We start from the raw sequence: 17,864 nt of genomic DNA, 5'->3' as shown, positions 1-17,864 counted from the left end.
AGCAGTACACTAGCTGACATTGACCGTCCGCACAAAAAGGCCAATATCACTGTCACAGCATTAGCAAGTGACTATCAGCCTTCACCACTCGGGGATCAGGAGCAACAAAGATGCTTTGACAAAATTCCTAGGCTGCATCAGTGTTTCGCAGACAAAATTATGACTTGAAGTTACATAATTTAAATTACTTAAACTATTATCACTGAAAACCCATGAATCTTCCCCACTTCTAATGTGAGGCACACGTTTACAGCCAAAGAGTTTTATGTATATTAACTATTTTCTTAACCCGACTGCCAGCTGGCATCCTACCAGTCACCATCAACCTCTGTCTTGGTACGAAAGTGGGCTCAGAGGGAGGTAAAACAGAAATTTGTTTTGAAAGTCTTAAGGTAGGTTAGCACAGAAGACAAAAGATACTCAAAGTTAAATTTGGCATGTTTCTTCATCTTCCACCTCTCTGATCAAAAATAATTCTGTCACAGCAATATTAATGCTTACCTCAGACCCCATCCCCCCATCTCATCATTATTGCAAAGTCTTATTCAACTTACTGAATACGAAAGCAGATAACATTTCAGGTTTTACTAAAATGACTTTTAAAGACAGTGCTGCTTGCCTCATGAAAGCAGTGTTCTTTAAAAACTCATTAATACTATGTTGAACACAAAGGAAAACAGAACTACACGGCACGGAGGCATATGTTCTTGAACTTTGTCTCCAGTTTTCCAAAAGGGCGCTCTCCAATCTAGCTGTATCACTGATAAAAGACCTTGTCTTCCTAGCATAAACAAGGCCTACAAGTTAATGCAGTAGATTAACCAATGCAAGGTTATAACATCTTATGTTGTCTCAATTGTAATCATTAGTTTCTAAATTTTACAGGATTGCTTTTCTTTTTTTGTTTCATTACAAGTTTTCAACTTTCACCTTCATTCTTTTTTCTAGGAATTATTTAAAATTATTTTCTTACAGCTAATTCCACAGGGACAGACACGGGAAGTGGCAAAAGCTGCCATTTCAGAGGAAAAGAATACTTAGACCAATGGACTCTTTGGACAGCTCTGCTCGTGATTCTGCACAATATGATAGTACCTTTCTAAATGACTTCGACAGTCTATTAAATGCCTTTGGAAAACAAGAAACCCACATGAAACTGATACATTACATTTTTCAGCCAGTTTGCAATGCACAGAGCATGAGTACATCTCTCCTTACATTTACTCTCTACTCCTAAGACCAATCACACTGAGGGAGACCAACTCCCTCTTGCCCAATAAACATTTTCTAATACATTCCATACATAAGGAAAGAGATGCCTAGGAAAATAGAGAAAAGAATAAGATAAGCATATATGTAGTATACAATGCTGTTCAGCGACCAACAATTTACAGCTTCATAACTCCCGAGTCAGAAATGGTGCTTCAACCACACAGCATAATTATAAATTAGCTATAAAAAAAGGATTAAGTGTTCTGGAGAAAAATACATCTTCTCTGACAGAAATCTCAGTGTGTCTGTATCTTCAGAATTTCTCAAGAAATTCTAGAACATTGTCTCCATAAAAAGAAATACCTAGAAGCTGAAACCATACTTTCAAACATTTTATCATCATTTTCTGAAGTGTTTTTTTAAGCTAAACCTCTGAACAAAATGTATAAAAACTTGAACAACATATACCTTCCAAAGAAAACAACATTCCTGAATATAAATGCTATCTATTTTCACTGAGATACAGTATCAAAACTTGGAAGATGAAGTTACACCTTATGATCAGAAGCCAGGCCAGAGAGATCTAGATATGAGTTACTGTACTTACATTTGGGTTCTGGTGAAAGTATATGGACTCTTGCACTGAACTTCACTGGCTGCCTTTCTGACCAAAACCACCCCAACTCCGGAAGCTAAAACAGAAGTTCAGTTTAACCTTTGCCTCTTGAAAGCTTCCTTGAAGTTGCTCAGGCCCTTCCTTGCCCTTTATTAAGATGGTATTAATGTTACTATATTCAGGGCTTTCTGAAAAAAAAAAGAGTGCAACATAAAGCAGAAACATGTTCAATATTAGTCTTTAACAACAGAGCACCTAATATGTCATATAGGGATCTAAATGGCCAAAAACCACCTGCCACTTTCAAGAACATTAAATATTGAACATTGAGTTGTCCATTCAGCAGCAACGGTGCTTCTTTATCGCAGTCTGTCTTTCAGTGCTGTGCTTCCTACGTCAACCCACTTGGGGCACAGGAATCAATACCAGCCATCACATTGGGACTCAGAAGCGTGTCTCTGTTCTACAGTCTAAACTGCAAAAAAGGCTAACCTACAAGATGGACATACTTTGCAATATATACTACAGCGCCGAGAGTTTGTTTTGTTGCGTTTTTTAAAAGGTCTGGTGTTTATGTACATTTTTGCACAGATTATCAGTGGATCAAGACAGTCTCCTTCCATGTAATGGACCAAGGGTTGTATGCCATAAATAAATCAACATTAAGTAAATACAGTTAAATTAAATATTCTCCTCTGTATATAAGTGTATGTAATTATAATAAGTAATCGTAAGACAAAAAAAACCCCACAAACACAGGACTACCATTTAGGATATTTTAGCATAAAATGGTAAACAAAAGTTTTGTTTCTCACAAACCTTTTCTAAGAACTATGAATCCATAATCAACTGTTGTCCTCTCCATATCATTAAAAATTGCAACAGTTAAACACCATGTTATCATAAATAAATATCTAGTTGATAAGGTACAGCTCACAAGGTATAGCCTCACTGTTAAAAACAACTACTATGGTTCCATTTTGAACAGTATTTAGCAATTATTCAGTAAATGGTGATAATTTGTATTTAGCCACTCCCCAACCAGTCATTACACTCAGAGTTCTAGAAAAACCATCACCAAAATATAAGGAATCTGACAAAACTTCTGAGCTTTTGGGGTATCTAAGTAAACCAGCCTCTTCTTGTGATGTAAAGTCTCATACTTTTGTTAAGCCCCCATTTCCCTCTGGTTTATATAAACCTGAAAAGACTTGAAGCATCTATAAAATTCTATTTTCTCCTCTGGTTTTGGGCATTATTCAAAAATTATAACCAAAGCAAAAACTATGTATTTACATTGTGATTCTGTTTGAAGTTCCCAATTATGTCCAAGCACAGCTACAATTGACAACTTAAGGACAGAAGCAGTAAACCCTTCTCAGAAATGATTACGTCCTAAAACAAGTTTTTCATCAGGTTTAGGAAGTTCTATTAAACAGACATAAATGCTGAAAAAAGCCACTGTCAAATTTAATGGATGACTGCTCAGGTGTTGGTAAGGGGGAAGGGGGGGGGCACACCCACTTATTGCCACATCCTACCAGATTTTCCATGCAAGTATGTGCAAGTCACTTGAATTCTCTGCCTTAGTTCTTTCTGCATCTTAACAACAGCACTTTCCTGCCTCAGTAGGATAAAATAAATACACTGATCAACATTCAGATACTACAGTGAATAGTGTGATGCATTTCATAAGGCAGAAAAGTTAACTGCCCATTGCTAACAAAGCTATTTTTTCAAGAGGTAAGTCTTGGGGGTAAACAGGTTTAAGTTACCTAGGCATTAGATTTTACTGGTATTTAGTTAAAAAAATTCAAAACCTAGTACTGAGTTATTTTTATGCTAGGAAGTCTCCAAGACATTAAAACCATCTAGAATTTTGAAAAACAACAACAAAAACCCAACCCAAGACTTAAAACATATTTGTTTAAACTGCTTCAGCGTGAGTATAAACTACTAAAATATTCTAGTAAAACCAAGGATATTAGCCATTCCAGTCAGCATTTACTCTTACTCTGTCCACAATATACTTCCATTTCACCAGTTGTACATCTACAATTATTCAGGACTTCAGTATTCCATTTAAGTCATAAATGAAAAGATTGGGTAAAGAAAGTCTTCATTCGCAAACTAAAATTACAACTAGTTTCTAGCACCATTAAAAAAAAACAAAAATCTGCTATATTAAAGTTTTTGTCACTTCTGTGAAGTTTAATTTGACATTCCCTTCAGCCTTCTCTCACCCTCTTCCACTGAAAGTCTCATTTCCTTTCGAAGGCAAAATAAATAATTCTTTCCCCCGTCTATATAAGCACAAATACACTCGTATTTTCACAGTACTTTGGAATTTTGGTAACTGTTTCCTCTCTTAATAGTTTAAGTAGGCCTGGAAGGCTGAAATGGATTACAACTTTTTCCTTCCATATCACTGGAATGAAGGTTAATAAATTTTGCTCTTTTTGTCTGTGAAAAATAATGAACAAAAAATCCTGCATGTGTTAGTCTATTCTACAAAAAACACCTCTTTCATATTAACCACTCAACATTTCACTCATATGCTCAGAACTGCACAGAAAAATACGTCTAAGCAGATTCCTTATAGGCAAGATTGAAAATAACCTCTAACAAGCAATGCCAGTGTAGCCAGAAATCAGAAATTCAGATAGGCTCAGCAATATAAACAGCCTTTATTTACAATCTCATGCAGTGACCTACATGAATAGCTTCCTGAATTTCCTTTTAAATTGTTAACTGAGGTTAAAGCCATTAACTAACTTCAGCTTAACCACATTCCCATCTACAGTATTTATGAAAAGCCCTTATGGAAGCCCTTGCAGAAGGCCTCCTATGAAAGGAGGGCTAGCTGGTCTGAGGCAAAGCAAGCAGTGACTGAGCAATGACGAAGCAGGTGACTGAGCTGATGGGAGGCCACCTCAATTCATTCCTTCAGGAGACTGTATATATGATCAGGCATAGGGGACAGCCTAGCCCAGACAGGCATCGCTCAGCTCAGTAAGCTGAGCCAAACAAAGACAAAGGGACTCAAGACCTGGTAAGAAAATGCTGAGAACACCAGTAAGACAAGTTGGGCAAGAATAACTTAGACCTTTTATGGCAAACTAGACCAAAGCCATGGAACTACCTTTCACCTAGAGATACGACAACAGAGCAGGAAGATGAGCACATTACGGATATATGAGAATGATGATTGTAACTCTGTAAACAAGGTGGATCACAGACAAGTAATACGAACAAATGGTGCCAGGACCTATTTGCAGAGACCCACATATCAAGGCACAGTAGAAGAGGCATTTCAGCAAAACATAAAGCTATCCACATCAAATACGCAGTGTTATTTTTATCAACTTGAACAGACTTGGCATATTGGAGGACTGCTTTGATTCCTCTGAATACTGATGTTATAATGCACACTGCCACAGCTGAGAGGAGGGAAAGCACTTAAAATAACAGCTCCTCCCTGGGAAGAGAGAAGGAGAATTACTGAGAAAGCACAGTCTACAGAAACTCCTCTGCCTCTGGAATGCACTATCTTGCTCCAAATAGCCCAGCTGAACTCGAGTCTGGTGACTCATTTCTAGAGAGGGATACTTCTAAAAAAGAAATAATTGTTGGCTATATACAGAAGAGATTTCACTCATTTGTATCCTGTCAGCATTGCCTTTTTTCATTGATAATATACACTACAAGTACCTTTAGTGAGAAATTCTTTTTCTTCAGAGGCATTATAAATAACTGAAAAAGAGGGTGGCTATAGCTTCTTTCCTGCAGATTCTCCACTCAGTCTCCCCACTAGCTCACAGTTAATATCCTTCTTCCTAAAACAGTGCTGAGAAAAGCAGTAGGCCAACTCAAGAAGAAAGTGTCAGTCTCATGACAAGCTGGACCAACACTTGAAAGTCATCCTTCCTTGCAACTATAAGTACTTTAACTTGCAGTCTGCATTCTCCATAATTTTCCAGGGTCAAAAGTCTCCTCTGCAACAATTTTCCCTTTTGGCAAGTCTGGGCTAAACAGAGAAAAGCCTAGTTCACAGAGATATGTAATTCACTGGCTTTGAAGTTGCTGACTAACAAAGAGGATAAACGTAACGAGTAACCAGTTTAAACTGCAAAAGTATTTTATCACAAGAAACTGCACCTTGGAATCTTGGTCAAAATATTTGTTATATTCTAATCTATCAAACTATATGCTGTAGTACCTTAACATCCTTATTATCTACAACGATATTTAACTGATGCATATTATTTAAAATCTAAAAGAGTTAAACATAAAATGATGCATAACCACTACAGTTAATGAAAATATGGGAAAAATTACTGTAACTCACATCATGTCGAAAATTCTACTATGTAATTAAACTTCACGCTTAGTTACTGTAGAAAGTAAACCTGAATCTCTCCTTTCTTACCACTCCTGTGATGCCTCAAACCATTACACCAGCTACATGGAGAACAAGCTTAGCACACAAAGTGAATGCAAGAAGTGCCTTCATCCGTTACCGCGCATTAGGGAGAAAACCATTAAAACTAGTTACTTCCATTAGTGTTCTGGACATGACCAAATGATGGATCAACTCAAAAAAATCATACCCCCAAAATGGGTATTTTGTTCAGATTGGTCTTTTAGAATAAAAGACACTTTCTTCTAAACACCTCCTCTTAATATTATGTGTGAATTTATGACAACTCTTATCAGGATCTATATTTATTGCAGCCTTTTAAACTTCAAAAATATATTGAAATAATAAGCTTACAGGATGGAGTAAAAAATTTTCTTCCAATTCTCTGCATACAAGAGACTAAATTTATTATTCTAACTTTTGATAGCAATCACCATAAAGTATGCACTACATTAAGTCCAGAGTTGCAGATTTTATTCTTGGGATAGCATCTAAATGACATTTCAGAACCGCTTCAGCAGTAAGTTCTTTACCAAATCTAGCCTAACCACTGCTACATTACTAACTAAACTATCATGACAGTCTTTTGGTTCTCAAAGCACATTTCACCATTATCTCACCTATATCAAGCTCACAGATAAATCTGAACTTCTCAGGAGCAATTCTCTGGGAATAACCTTATGATTAAGGTTGTGAAATATTGCAGAAGCAGATTTCAATCAAATTGAGAATATAGTCTTTTGAATATATCCTCGGAAGTACAGTGTCTTGAAGTTGCTTTCTTTTGCTGAATTCAGATACTATGTTCTTTACTTGGACACACTGCTGAAGGTTCCCAAACTTGGTTGTGAGAATTCACACAGACTTATGTCATGTCTAATTAGCATCCCTTTCTGTTAAAATATTCCTAAATATGGTAGAAAGAGGGTTCAGATCACAAAAAATTATTTGGGCTTCATCCAGAGAGTTGCACTCTTTGAAGATGACAATGGCTTACCATCTCAAATCTCTGGGCACCTTAACAACATATGCTAATACTATTAGTTTAACCATAGTCTTTAACAACTCTTTTGCCAGTCACATCGACAGAGGTGGTGTACCCTCTCAAAATCTCTGTACAAAGCTGATACCAAATGGTAAGCTAACACAGATGACCAGCTTCCATACCATCAGCATGCTAACAGGACTGGGTAAATGCTGATGACCGGCCACACAGACCAAGAAATCTCCCCTTCTGAACCTAGACACACTTATGCTCCTCAAAATAATGAAAAACAATTTAGTCCCAGATGAGTTCTTTGCAATCCATTGTCCTAAACGATTCCAAAGTCATTTCCAACTATTACACAGTGCTAATTGTCCAGTAGCTGAGAATGCACAGCTATCACAGTAAAAATAATATCATCTACACCAACATCCAGCTTCATATGACAAGATTAAGAACAGTTTTTGACTGCCTTCCTGCTTCAAGAATTCTGATTCTCAAAGGAAAACTTTCTTGCTGAGTGAGAGCAAAAGCAGAGTGACTCAACTTTCATTCTGAAAAAGAATTGAAAAACACGCTGCTTGACAACTTTTGGAAGTTTCCCGAGAACACAAGAACCTACTCTACAGCCGATGTATCTTATGAAGCCTGCCAAGAAGTTCATCCAGATAATAGCACATTCCCAAGGGGCCTTGAGGAAGAAGGGCCTGGGGACTCTTTCCTGGAGAATTCCTTGCTCCTGTCTTCTTGGCACAAATCCAGTCAAGTGATGAAAGAAGGCAGCAAGACCCTGAAAGGAGGCTGCCACCAACCAAACAGTCTGCAGCTCCTTACATCTCCGTCAGGACCCCTAAGAAAAGTGGCCAATGGAAGGAGGCTGTATTAATTCTTCAGGGAAAAACAGCCCATTTGCTCACTATCCTCTTTTCCAAGAAGAACTTGGGACTAAGTAGTTATTTACTTGTGCTCATACAATATGCAGAATAATGCTTCTGAAAAATGTCAGGTCTACTGATGACCGAACTAGGCAAGCACAGTAGCTAAGGTTACAGCACTGACATTCTCTGCCACTAGAAAATAGTAAATAACCTATTCAAGCAACAGTTGGGTGCTACTACCCTGCATTACAAAATTTACAATGCTGACAAACATGATCTACCAGATTTAGCTCTATCTAAACCCACTCAAAGAGTCTGATCTTCACCACTGCTAGACAGCGGTCTTAGGAAGTAAAAGAGTAAACATTTGCCAGATCTTCAGCTATCATTTTTTAATCTGGCTTATTAGTTTAAACCATTCTCCATATTACCAACATTTCAATTCTCTAATGGTTCACAGAAAATTGGCAAGTCGTGCAACCTCCTCCTCTTTTTCAGCTGCCAAATTATACTAGAAGACAGCAAAAACATTAGGAAAAAAATATTTATTACTTTTCAGAATAAGAAATTGTTGACTTTACCACCAAGAAAGTATTAAACTAAAAGACAGTCTTCACCAGAAAAAAATTGCAGTGTACTTTACTGTTCAAAATTGGAAGAATGAGCTATAAACACATGCTTTATTAAGATGCAAGATTAAGAATTCCTGCTAAAGTACATAAAAAATTTGTGTTTCACCTTCATTTATGCATAACCTTCCCCCAAAAGATGCACACTTAAGTGATTTTTATTTTGAGAGGTTTTTTTTTTTTCCAGGAGCTAGAGGAATTCAGTCAAAGCCCTGACTTCCAAAGTAAAATAAATATTATGAAATGAATCATGTATTTATAATTAAAGGGTGCAACACATAAAAAATTATAAGGCTACTAATGAAATTTGTTACAAGAAACATATATCCTACAATAATATAACCTTGTATAAGTGTGGTTGGGGAGGGGTACTTATTCAAATACAAGAAAAAGTACCTCTATGTTATGGCGTTCCCCAGACAAAGTTTTTAATCACTCTTGCAATAAAACAGAAGCAAGCAGCAGGTCAGAAGTCAGCCATATTGCACAATCCCAAATCAGACAGGCAAAATAATTTGCTTATAATGTTTATATTGCAAAATAAATCTGCTTATATGTTATTTTACATTTGATCTGGACACATGTGCGTTAAGTACAATTTTTGTCAATTAGAAACCAGATATTTTGTCTCCATCTGGTCTGGCCCTAGAAGAAGCAAGGCGGGGATGAAACCTGAGTGCAGCATGTCAAGTTCCACTTGAAAGGGGAAAAAAAAATCCCTGCCGCAGAATTAATTTTAAAGCAGCGAATGCAAAAACCCTTTGACAATTTCTGCATGTTTGTCTTTGAAACAACTGTAGATGGGGCTTTTTACTTTGCATCCTTTGCTAAGGTACCGCCATGAGCGTCTCCTAGCAGGGCTGTTTCACCACGGCACGACACAACTTCTGGGCAGCGCAGCCCAGCGCAGCCGGGCTCAGCGGAGGCACCGGACACACCGCGCCCGCCCCCCGCCCGCGGCGCGCACAGGGCCGCGCTAGCCCAGGCCGCCCCGCGCTGACACCGACCAGGCCGGAGCCGTCGCCGCCCGAGCCTCACTCCGCCCGCGGCCCCGCGCCCGCAAGCGGCCCCGGCCCGGCCCGGCCCCGCTCGCCACCGCCGGCCCGACTCGACCCGGCCCGGCCGCCACACGCAGGCGCCGGGCGGGGCTGCCGGCAGCGGGGCGCGGGGGCTGCGGAGGGCCGGCAGCCCCGGCGGCGGGGGGGAGGCGGGCGCGGGCCCCGGGCGGAGCAGGGGCCGGGCCGGGCGCGGGGGTCCCCCGCGGGCGGCCCTGGGGGGCCGGGCCGGGGCGCCACTCACCCACATCCTGGTCGAAGGGGTTGGTGGCGAAGAGCGGCATGGCGGGGCGCGGCGGTGCGGGCGCGGACCCCGCTCCGCTCCCGGCAGCGGGCTGCAGCGGCGGCGACGGAGCGCGAGGCCCTCGCGGCGGCGGCTCCTCCCCCCGCCCGTGGGGCCTCCGCCACCTCCTCCCAGGGCCGGGGAGCCGGCCCGCCCCGCGCGGCATGCCGGGAAACCGGGGCGGGCCCCGCCGCCGCCTCACGGGCCGCCGCCGCCGCCCGGCGGGCCCCGCCGCTCCCCGGCCCCTGCGCAGGCCCCCGGCGGCGGCCGGGCCTGGCCGGCCACGCACCTTGCGAGGGCGCCGCCGCCTTGTGCGGCCCCGCGGCCCCGCTGCCCGCGCAGGGCCGTCGCGGGGCGGCAGGGCGAGTGAGACGGGACTTTTATCGTGTCCTGAGCTCTGTCATGCCTCCGAGCGAGTAGGTGAGCCGGCTTCGTGCACCGGCAAGCCTCGTCTCTGTAGGAAAATGTCAGTTTGCCCGTGCGTCGGGCTGAACCGATGTTTTCATTGCTGGTGTCATCGCGCTTGTGAGAGAAGTGGCACGTTACAGAGTTGCAAGGTGGTGGCTATGATAGGGTATTTCACAACATGGCATGGGACAGTTATCAAAGGTTAGATCCTGCTGAGATTAGGAACTAGCAGTTGTTTATCGAGCTTTAGTACCCCTTGGCCTTTGCACAGTCTTGCTCCTTCACTTCGTACACATATCCTCCCCGGCTTCCACAGAGTTTATCACGTGAGTAGAACATGACTCACAGAATATGACACATTCTGCCTGTTCCTGCCGCAAAAAAATCAGTCATTATTCTTAAGGGCTTTTAGTACTGTTTAATTACTCTGGACTAGCTGGGTAGAAAATTAAGCAAAAAGTTGGGCTAGCGTGTGAGGGAAGAGTCAGAAAGAGGGGACATCTGAAAGAGCAATATCGGCATCTCACAGAAACGTGCAAACACGGATTGAAAGAAACACCACTAGTGTCCACAGTGCAGAAACCATAGATGAAATCAATAGCAATAACCATGCTCAGTAATGAATGTAATTGCATGCATTAGGCAGACTTTTGACACATTGAATGAAAAATACATACCAAGCCTCTTTCCACAGGGAGCTCCAGTCATTAGGCACTTCCTTTTCTTACTTAACAAGTTTCCAGGACCTAGAGTTCTGCTTCTTTCCCTATCCACAACAACTGTTTTCAGCAGCTGATCCAGCTCAGCATCAATCTGCTGCTTAGGAGTGACTATCTTTAAGGAATTTGGTGTTCCCCCTTTTTGGATTCTGCCTCAGTTCAAAGACCTTTGCAAGATATGCCCAGAGGACGCTTTACTTTCCCCCTGGTTCATCATCCCCCATTATGTTCATGAAAGACACGTGGTGGAAGTGCTCAGTGCTTATTTTATCCTGTTCTTTTTCATCACTTCCCTCTGATGGGTTTCAAAATGAGATTGTAACAATCTTTCTAAAACAGGCACAGCTTTTATATAGTAATCCTGTAGCAAGAACAAACGTGAGATGCAAGGAACTTGGGCTTTAGACCCTCTTCAGCCAGAAGGAATCCCAGCCCTGCTGTACCTCCCAGGCAAGCTACCTATTCAAGGTTATTCAGCATTAGAAGGGCAGTCAGTACATAGAGAGCATCTTAAGGCTCTTTAGTCTTGGCCCACGATTTGTTTCTGTAACATTTTTTTTCTCTTGAACACGTTCTGTACTTCCCTGACGTAAAGTACAAGATTCCCTTGAGTACTATGCAATATGTTGTATCTTCCTTTTTCCCCTGGCCATGGCTCTCGCATTCTGTCATAGTACAGCAACGGGTGATGGTTCAAGCACTCTTCCATGAAGTTTGGGTCTCGCCCTCTCAGACAGAGAAGGCTATTGAAACCAGCTTTTCCGCTTCATGTGTGAGTAGTATAATTATCATGCTATTAAAAAAGGTGTGTCAAGCTTCCTTTATTGAATGTAGTTCAAAATGTTTTTATTATTTCCTACTGTATTTGAAATGGGACTCACGCTACCTGATTTAGCTATCTAAAAGTAAGGAATCTAGTCTAAGGGTACAGTCTCAAATTGCATCTAATTCAGTGTAACTGCAGCTGATACAGAATATAGCAGTACTGCTCTCCCTGTGCCCCCAAATTAAGTGCTGCCACCACACTTCTCATATTAGATTTGGAATTTGATCCAATTCATTTGTGGCTGCATAATCAGCTGATTCAACAGAAAACTCCTTCACTGCAGAAAAGTTCCCTACTGGATCATCTCACTGATCTGACTCACCTTACATCTAGATCCCGGGCAAGGGAAGAGGTGGGAACACTTGCCTGGGGATAGTACATTGGCTTCACTGGAGTAGGTCAACAAAAACAGGCATCTCCAGGGGATGATTCATCTATCCTATTTCAGACATGTATCTGAAGATGCCCTCTGCAAAGGTCTGTCTCTATTGATTTCATAGAGGAGCTTATCTGCCCAACTTGAAAAGAGCTAAAATAACGTTACATGAATTCCACCTTTGGTAAATGTTTTCTGACTTAGGACCTGTCTCCAAACAGCAAGTTTAAAGTACTTTAAAAATATATATCTTACTTTTCTCTAAATAAAACAGTCCCAGATCAGATCCAGATGGATCTTTTTTTGGCACATTTCATCTTTTATATAGTACTGTTGTTCAGATACTGCTATGTGATAAAGGCATATATTCAGTTAACTGCCAGTGCAACTTACTCGCTTCCTGGATTTTAAAGACATGACATACTTCTAAATTTGATTTCAATATGAGTCACTATCAAATAATTTGCCCCGATGTGTATTCAAGTCACACCGCAGTCTATATCTCACATATGCTGACAGTAGTAGCAATATTAGAAAATACAGCTTAAAAACTGGGTTTTGTATGTAAAGATATTTCTGTAGGGAATGCTATGATACAAAGGATATTTGAAAGAGTTACATTTTTATGTAAAAATAAAAAGGTAGCAAAGTAATTTTTTCTCAGTATTTCCAATAGTTTTGAAGTTACTGTAGAGTGCTTTTAGGGGATATGTCACAGTTTATTTATTAACTCATGCAGAATTAGAATGGTTTTAAAAAGGACCACTCTAAATACAGTGTAAGTATATATACTACATGAATTGTCTAATTTAACAACAGTGAAGGTGAAAGGACACTGCTAGTCAGTGTCACTGACAACAGTCTAAAATCAGAAGCAGCAAAGAAGTCCAGTTTCTTCTTTTTTTTTGGGCAAGACTGACAACATGTGCTAACAGAATATTTTTTGAAGATGAACACCTGTCCTCTGAGAAGTTTATCAAAACCAACAACATATTTCTTTAAGTCCACTGAATATTCATCTAATATTGATGAAGCAATTGGGAAACTACACACGAAGATACCTTCAGTGATCTTTTTTTTTAACTTTATTTTTTATTTTTACTCTACCAAACCATGTAGCATTTTGATGTATAAATAGCTGGGGGGAGGGGTTGTTTGTTTATATAATTTATCCATTCCCTTTTTTTTAATTATGACAACAGTTTAGTCATAAGAGTAGTTCTTGACTCTGGTAAAATACAACAAATCACTTCCCTATAATATTCTGGTGGGAAAGGGTACTTGGAAACAGTAACTTATAAATTACTGTCTGTTAGGGAAGTTTTAAGTCTATTGTTTAAAATGGCTCAGTTGACTCACATCTGCATTAGACAAGCATATTTTTTAGAGGAAGACAAAAACATTATGTCCATGGAGGGAAGGTGTACTGGAGTTCCAGTTCATTGGAGGAACATATACTTGGCATCCCCATTTATTTTAGTGCATATTAGCAGTCTGAGTTTGCTAGCTGCTGCACTGCAAAGATTAGGTGTATAACTCAAAAGCCGTGCCCATACACTGCTATCAAGGAGGCAGACATGAAGACCAACAGCTTTCTCAGGGATCCATCTCACTGATCTCTATTTTAACTGCATTTTCATTGTAGTCCACTGTGTACATTGATTTTAGAACTAGAAGCTAGGCAGAAAAGAAAATCAAAGCAAAAGAGGAAGGTTCAGAATGGAGGAAGTGCCAGCAGTCCATTTAATCACAGTTCTTGTCTTTGACAGGGCCAGTACAAGATGTTTTGGAAGGCATACAGGATTCTTTAATGCATAGTAATACAATGATATGGCTAAGGCAAATTTTCTCCCAATCACAGGGAATGTGTAGATGTTTAAAGCACTGAACTACACTCTACTAGAGGGCATATCTCCGAATGTTTTATCTCTTTAAGGTCTACTTCTGTTTTGATACAACTAAGTTAAATGTCCTAATATTTTGCAAGTACCCAAGTTGCATGGCTTACTTCCGGTATTCTTACTTATTTCATTATATAAGAGAATATATTAAATATATCAATTCAGTAAGTCTGGTGACCTGCGTTACACAAGAAGTCAGGCTAAGATTATCTTAATTTTGCTTTTTGGTCTTATTATTTATGAAGTATGCAAGTGGGATTATATGAGGCATATAGCTGGAGTTCCTCAAATCCATGTAACTTTAGAACTAGGCAAGTATTCAAGTAATAAACTTTGTAAAACAATTCAGTTTGCTCTGACTACATTAAAAAATTACAACAAGCACATTGCTAATTATTATTTGCAAGTATAGATGCCAGAAACCTGTTTCTAGGGTTTATATTGTCCTCAATTTTTCCATTTTCAAAGCAGTACTTGCAAAACGGCTCACATAAAGTAAAATGTCATATGTTCGCATTGCAATTTTGTTAAGTCATTCTGGATAACAAGTTCACCAGAGTCAAACACAAAAATATGGCTATTCTATTTGCTTTATTAAGCTTTAGCAGTGTATTGTAATATACCTTTAAGAAGCACAAACTGTGAGCTGCCAGATGCTGGGACCCTGGGTGCCCGGGCCTTCCTGGGGGGAATCCCTAGGAATGCTGGCCCAGCGCGGGCTGCGCCAGTTTACTGACACTGCCATGGGCAACCACTTGTCCTGGTGCTTTTTTTTGCACCAACACCTGTTCTCAATGTGGCTAAACCCAATACCGTCACTTTTCTTTGCTGATGATTCAGACTAGATTTCAACCAATGATGAGGTTAAGATTAATCTTTTCCTCCTCCACCACTTTTCTATGAAAGAAACTGGGAATGTTTCGACTGACCATAATGGGAGTTAGATTGGAACACCGCTCCCCTGATAAAAAGCCCCTCTGAACTCAAGTACTTGAAGTACAACTAAACAGCAAGCAAAGACTGGGTGCACTCTGAAACTAGTAGTGGAAGCAGTCTCCTCTACAGAGACTGTAGTACTCACAGAAAGTATTTTTAATATTATTTGTTTGTCTTGTAAGCTCAGTAAAAAAAAAAGTATGATTTTTCCAAACATAGTATGGTAATACTTTCATGTATTAGCAAAGTAGCAAAGTTTCTTTATTTAAGAAAATTCATTTTGTTTATTGCATATTACAGGGAAAGGAATGTAAGAATATTTTACTTATGCAAGGTAACAGTTAATTTTCATGTGTGATTTTGTGTTTATTTTACTCATATGAACAGTACCATTGAAATTAATGGTATTATTTTTATGCTTAAGGCATTTTATATGTACATTTGTATAATTAGAACATTAGAGTGGAGTTTATTTCTTGATGCAGTCAGTCTACATGGGGTGCAGAGATGTCCACTGCACAAATACCAGGCTGTGGAACTGGTCTGTACATCAATCAATTCAAGCCTAGCAGGGCAACTAAATGTCAGGAAAGTTAAACAGTGGTATAGTCCAAAATATCCCATAAAGAAAATAATTATTGCACAGAGTTCATTTAATTTATTATGGCAATAAGCACATTGAATTTCGATAAACCAATCTCAGAGAAAAAGGATATTCATCTCACTTTAATGTATATGTCCTTCGACACTGCAGTTTGGATTATACTTTTGCTTCTAAAAGGGATTAAATAGCACAATACACAATGGCATCTCAAACTGATGCTTTTCAGACCATAAAATAAGTATACCAGCGCTTTTCAGATATTAGATAATAGATTTTTGTCATACCAAGACTGCTAAAAGTTCACACCAGAATTTTTTATATTTTTATATTAGGAATACTAAACTTCCACTTCAACCTGTGTTTATACCTGTTTGCCTTCACTGACTGCTAAACTGTGCAGACTTAGTATGAACCATTTTTCTTGCAGTAACAATGCAAAACTCCAACTGACTGCTTCAGATGTACCAAACACAAAGACATCTTCGAGTTCTTCCCGCAAGACTTATGCAATCCATACTACACTGCTGGGTCTTTTGAAAGCACCTTCTATCTCATACCTACAGTAGTAAATAAAATAATGGATATACATACCTGGCTGAATGCACGAAAAGTGACGAAACACTATGTTGCTCAATTTAGACATAGCTAAATACTGTTTACTTGCATTTACCCTTGAATACCTCACTGATTACTACATATCACAAACCTAAAATAGTAAGCAAGTACTATATATGTCTGTTGTCTCAACACTTTGTTCTTGCAAAGTGTGGTGCAAACATTAAGTGAACACAGACCATAAGGACAAGAAGACTTTCAGTTGTTAACGTTTTACAATTTCTCTTTCCTCGGGATATAAAATTATCATCTGGCAATTAACAATTCTGAAGGGCTGATTCTGCAGGGTTTGTACTAAGCAATTTTTGCAGCGTTTCGTAGTTTCATCAGGTTTCATGACCTTCCCTTGTGATAATGGAGCTGATAAATTACAATATTATTTTCAGAGCGTGCCAGTTTTCCATTTCATAGGAATGTCCCCATATTGGTTAGGTACATTTTGTAAAACAGAATTGTTATAGAACACTGCATGAGAAAATAGTTTTCATAGATTCACTTGTTATTCCTGGAAATAAATTGGAAATAAAACCCATTCAGGCTGATAATATATTGAATATCTATTTGTTCAACAGGAAACCTGTAATATAAATATACATTGATAATATCAATAATGAAGGTGGCCAGGAAAACTGTTCATTTTTGTAGCAACAGTATGACAATGTTTATGGTTTGGAACTACAGTGAATAAAGGAGGAGAACACCCTGTGTAAGTTGGGAATGAATATGACACATAACAAGGGGCTCATCTACAATACAAAGGATCTTGATCCACCTATCTTAGAATTTATTAAGAAGTTTGATGTCAGATGATATTTGAGTAACAGCCAAGTTGAGCTAAATTGATGTCAGTCATAATCTGACTTAAAAAGTTGTACTGATTTAGATAATGCAATTAATGTATAAGCCAATTTAGCTCCATTGATTAAATTTCTACATGTAGACAAAATTTTTCTCATGAATCATTTTGAGATTTTTTGGGCCAGATGGTGCTAGGCAAGGTTGAAATATTAGATGAAGACATTGAGCTCCAAAAGAATTTGATGACGAGGTAATTTTGCCGCTATAAAAGTATAGTATTTCTAATTAAACACAGATACTGTACTAAATGCTTTGAAAAAAGCTGACATTTTATCAAATTTAAAGAAAGGATCTAATAGTGATTCAGAAACTACAGACTAGTAAACCACAAATATATTCATGGTAAACTGACAGAAATCATGCATAGAAAAAGAACAGTAAAAAACTTATGAAGAGGAAATGATGTTTCAACATTGCAATTCCCATTGCAATTCCTGAAACATGTAATTACATGAAAGAATAAAAGATAAAATTATTAACATAACACACATTTTGAAAAGGCTGCTGAAAAATTGTCACACAGGAACTACCAAGGGTATGAAG

At 39.3% G+C, this 17,864-nt stretch overlaps 1 protein-coding gene across 2 annotated transcripts in view; it reads right to left on the bottom strand.

Annotated features, from left to right (window-relative positions):
• Positions 1-10,152, bottom strand: part of STAM (signal transducing adaptor molecule) — a 44,357-nt gene extending 34,205 nt beyond the window's left edge. For both annotated transcript variants that reach the window (XM_067291764.1, XM_067291765.1), the window contains exon 1: positions 10,040-10,152. In XM_067291764.1, the coding sequence (XP_067147865.1) occupies positions 10,040-10,079 (40 nt within the window). In that variant the 5' untranslated portion in view covers positions 10,080-10,152. The remainder of the gene's footprint in view (positions 1-10,039) is intronic.
• Between the last annotated feature and the right edge of the window lie 7,712 nt (positions 10,153-17,864).

This window comes from Apteryx mantelli, chromosome 2, assembly GCF_036417845.1.
Source record: "Apteryx mantelli isolate bAptMan1 chromosome 2, bAptMan1.hap1, whole genome shotgun sequence".
NCBI lineage: Eukaryota > Metazoa > Chordata > Aves > Apterygiformes > Apterygidae > Apteryx > Apteryx mantelli.
Note: the sequence above shows the minus strand (reverse complement) of the source record. Positions and strands in the feature narration are given on the sequence as shown.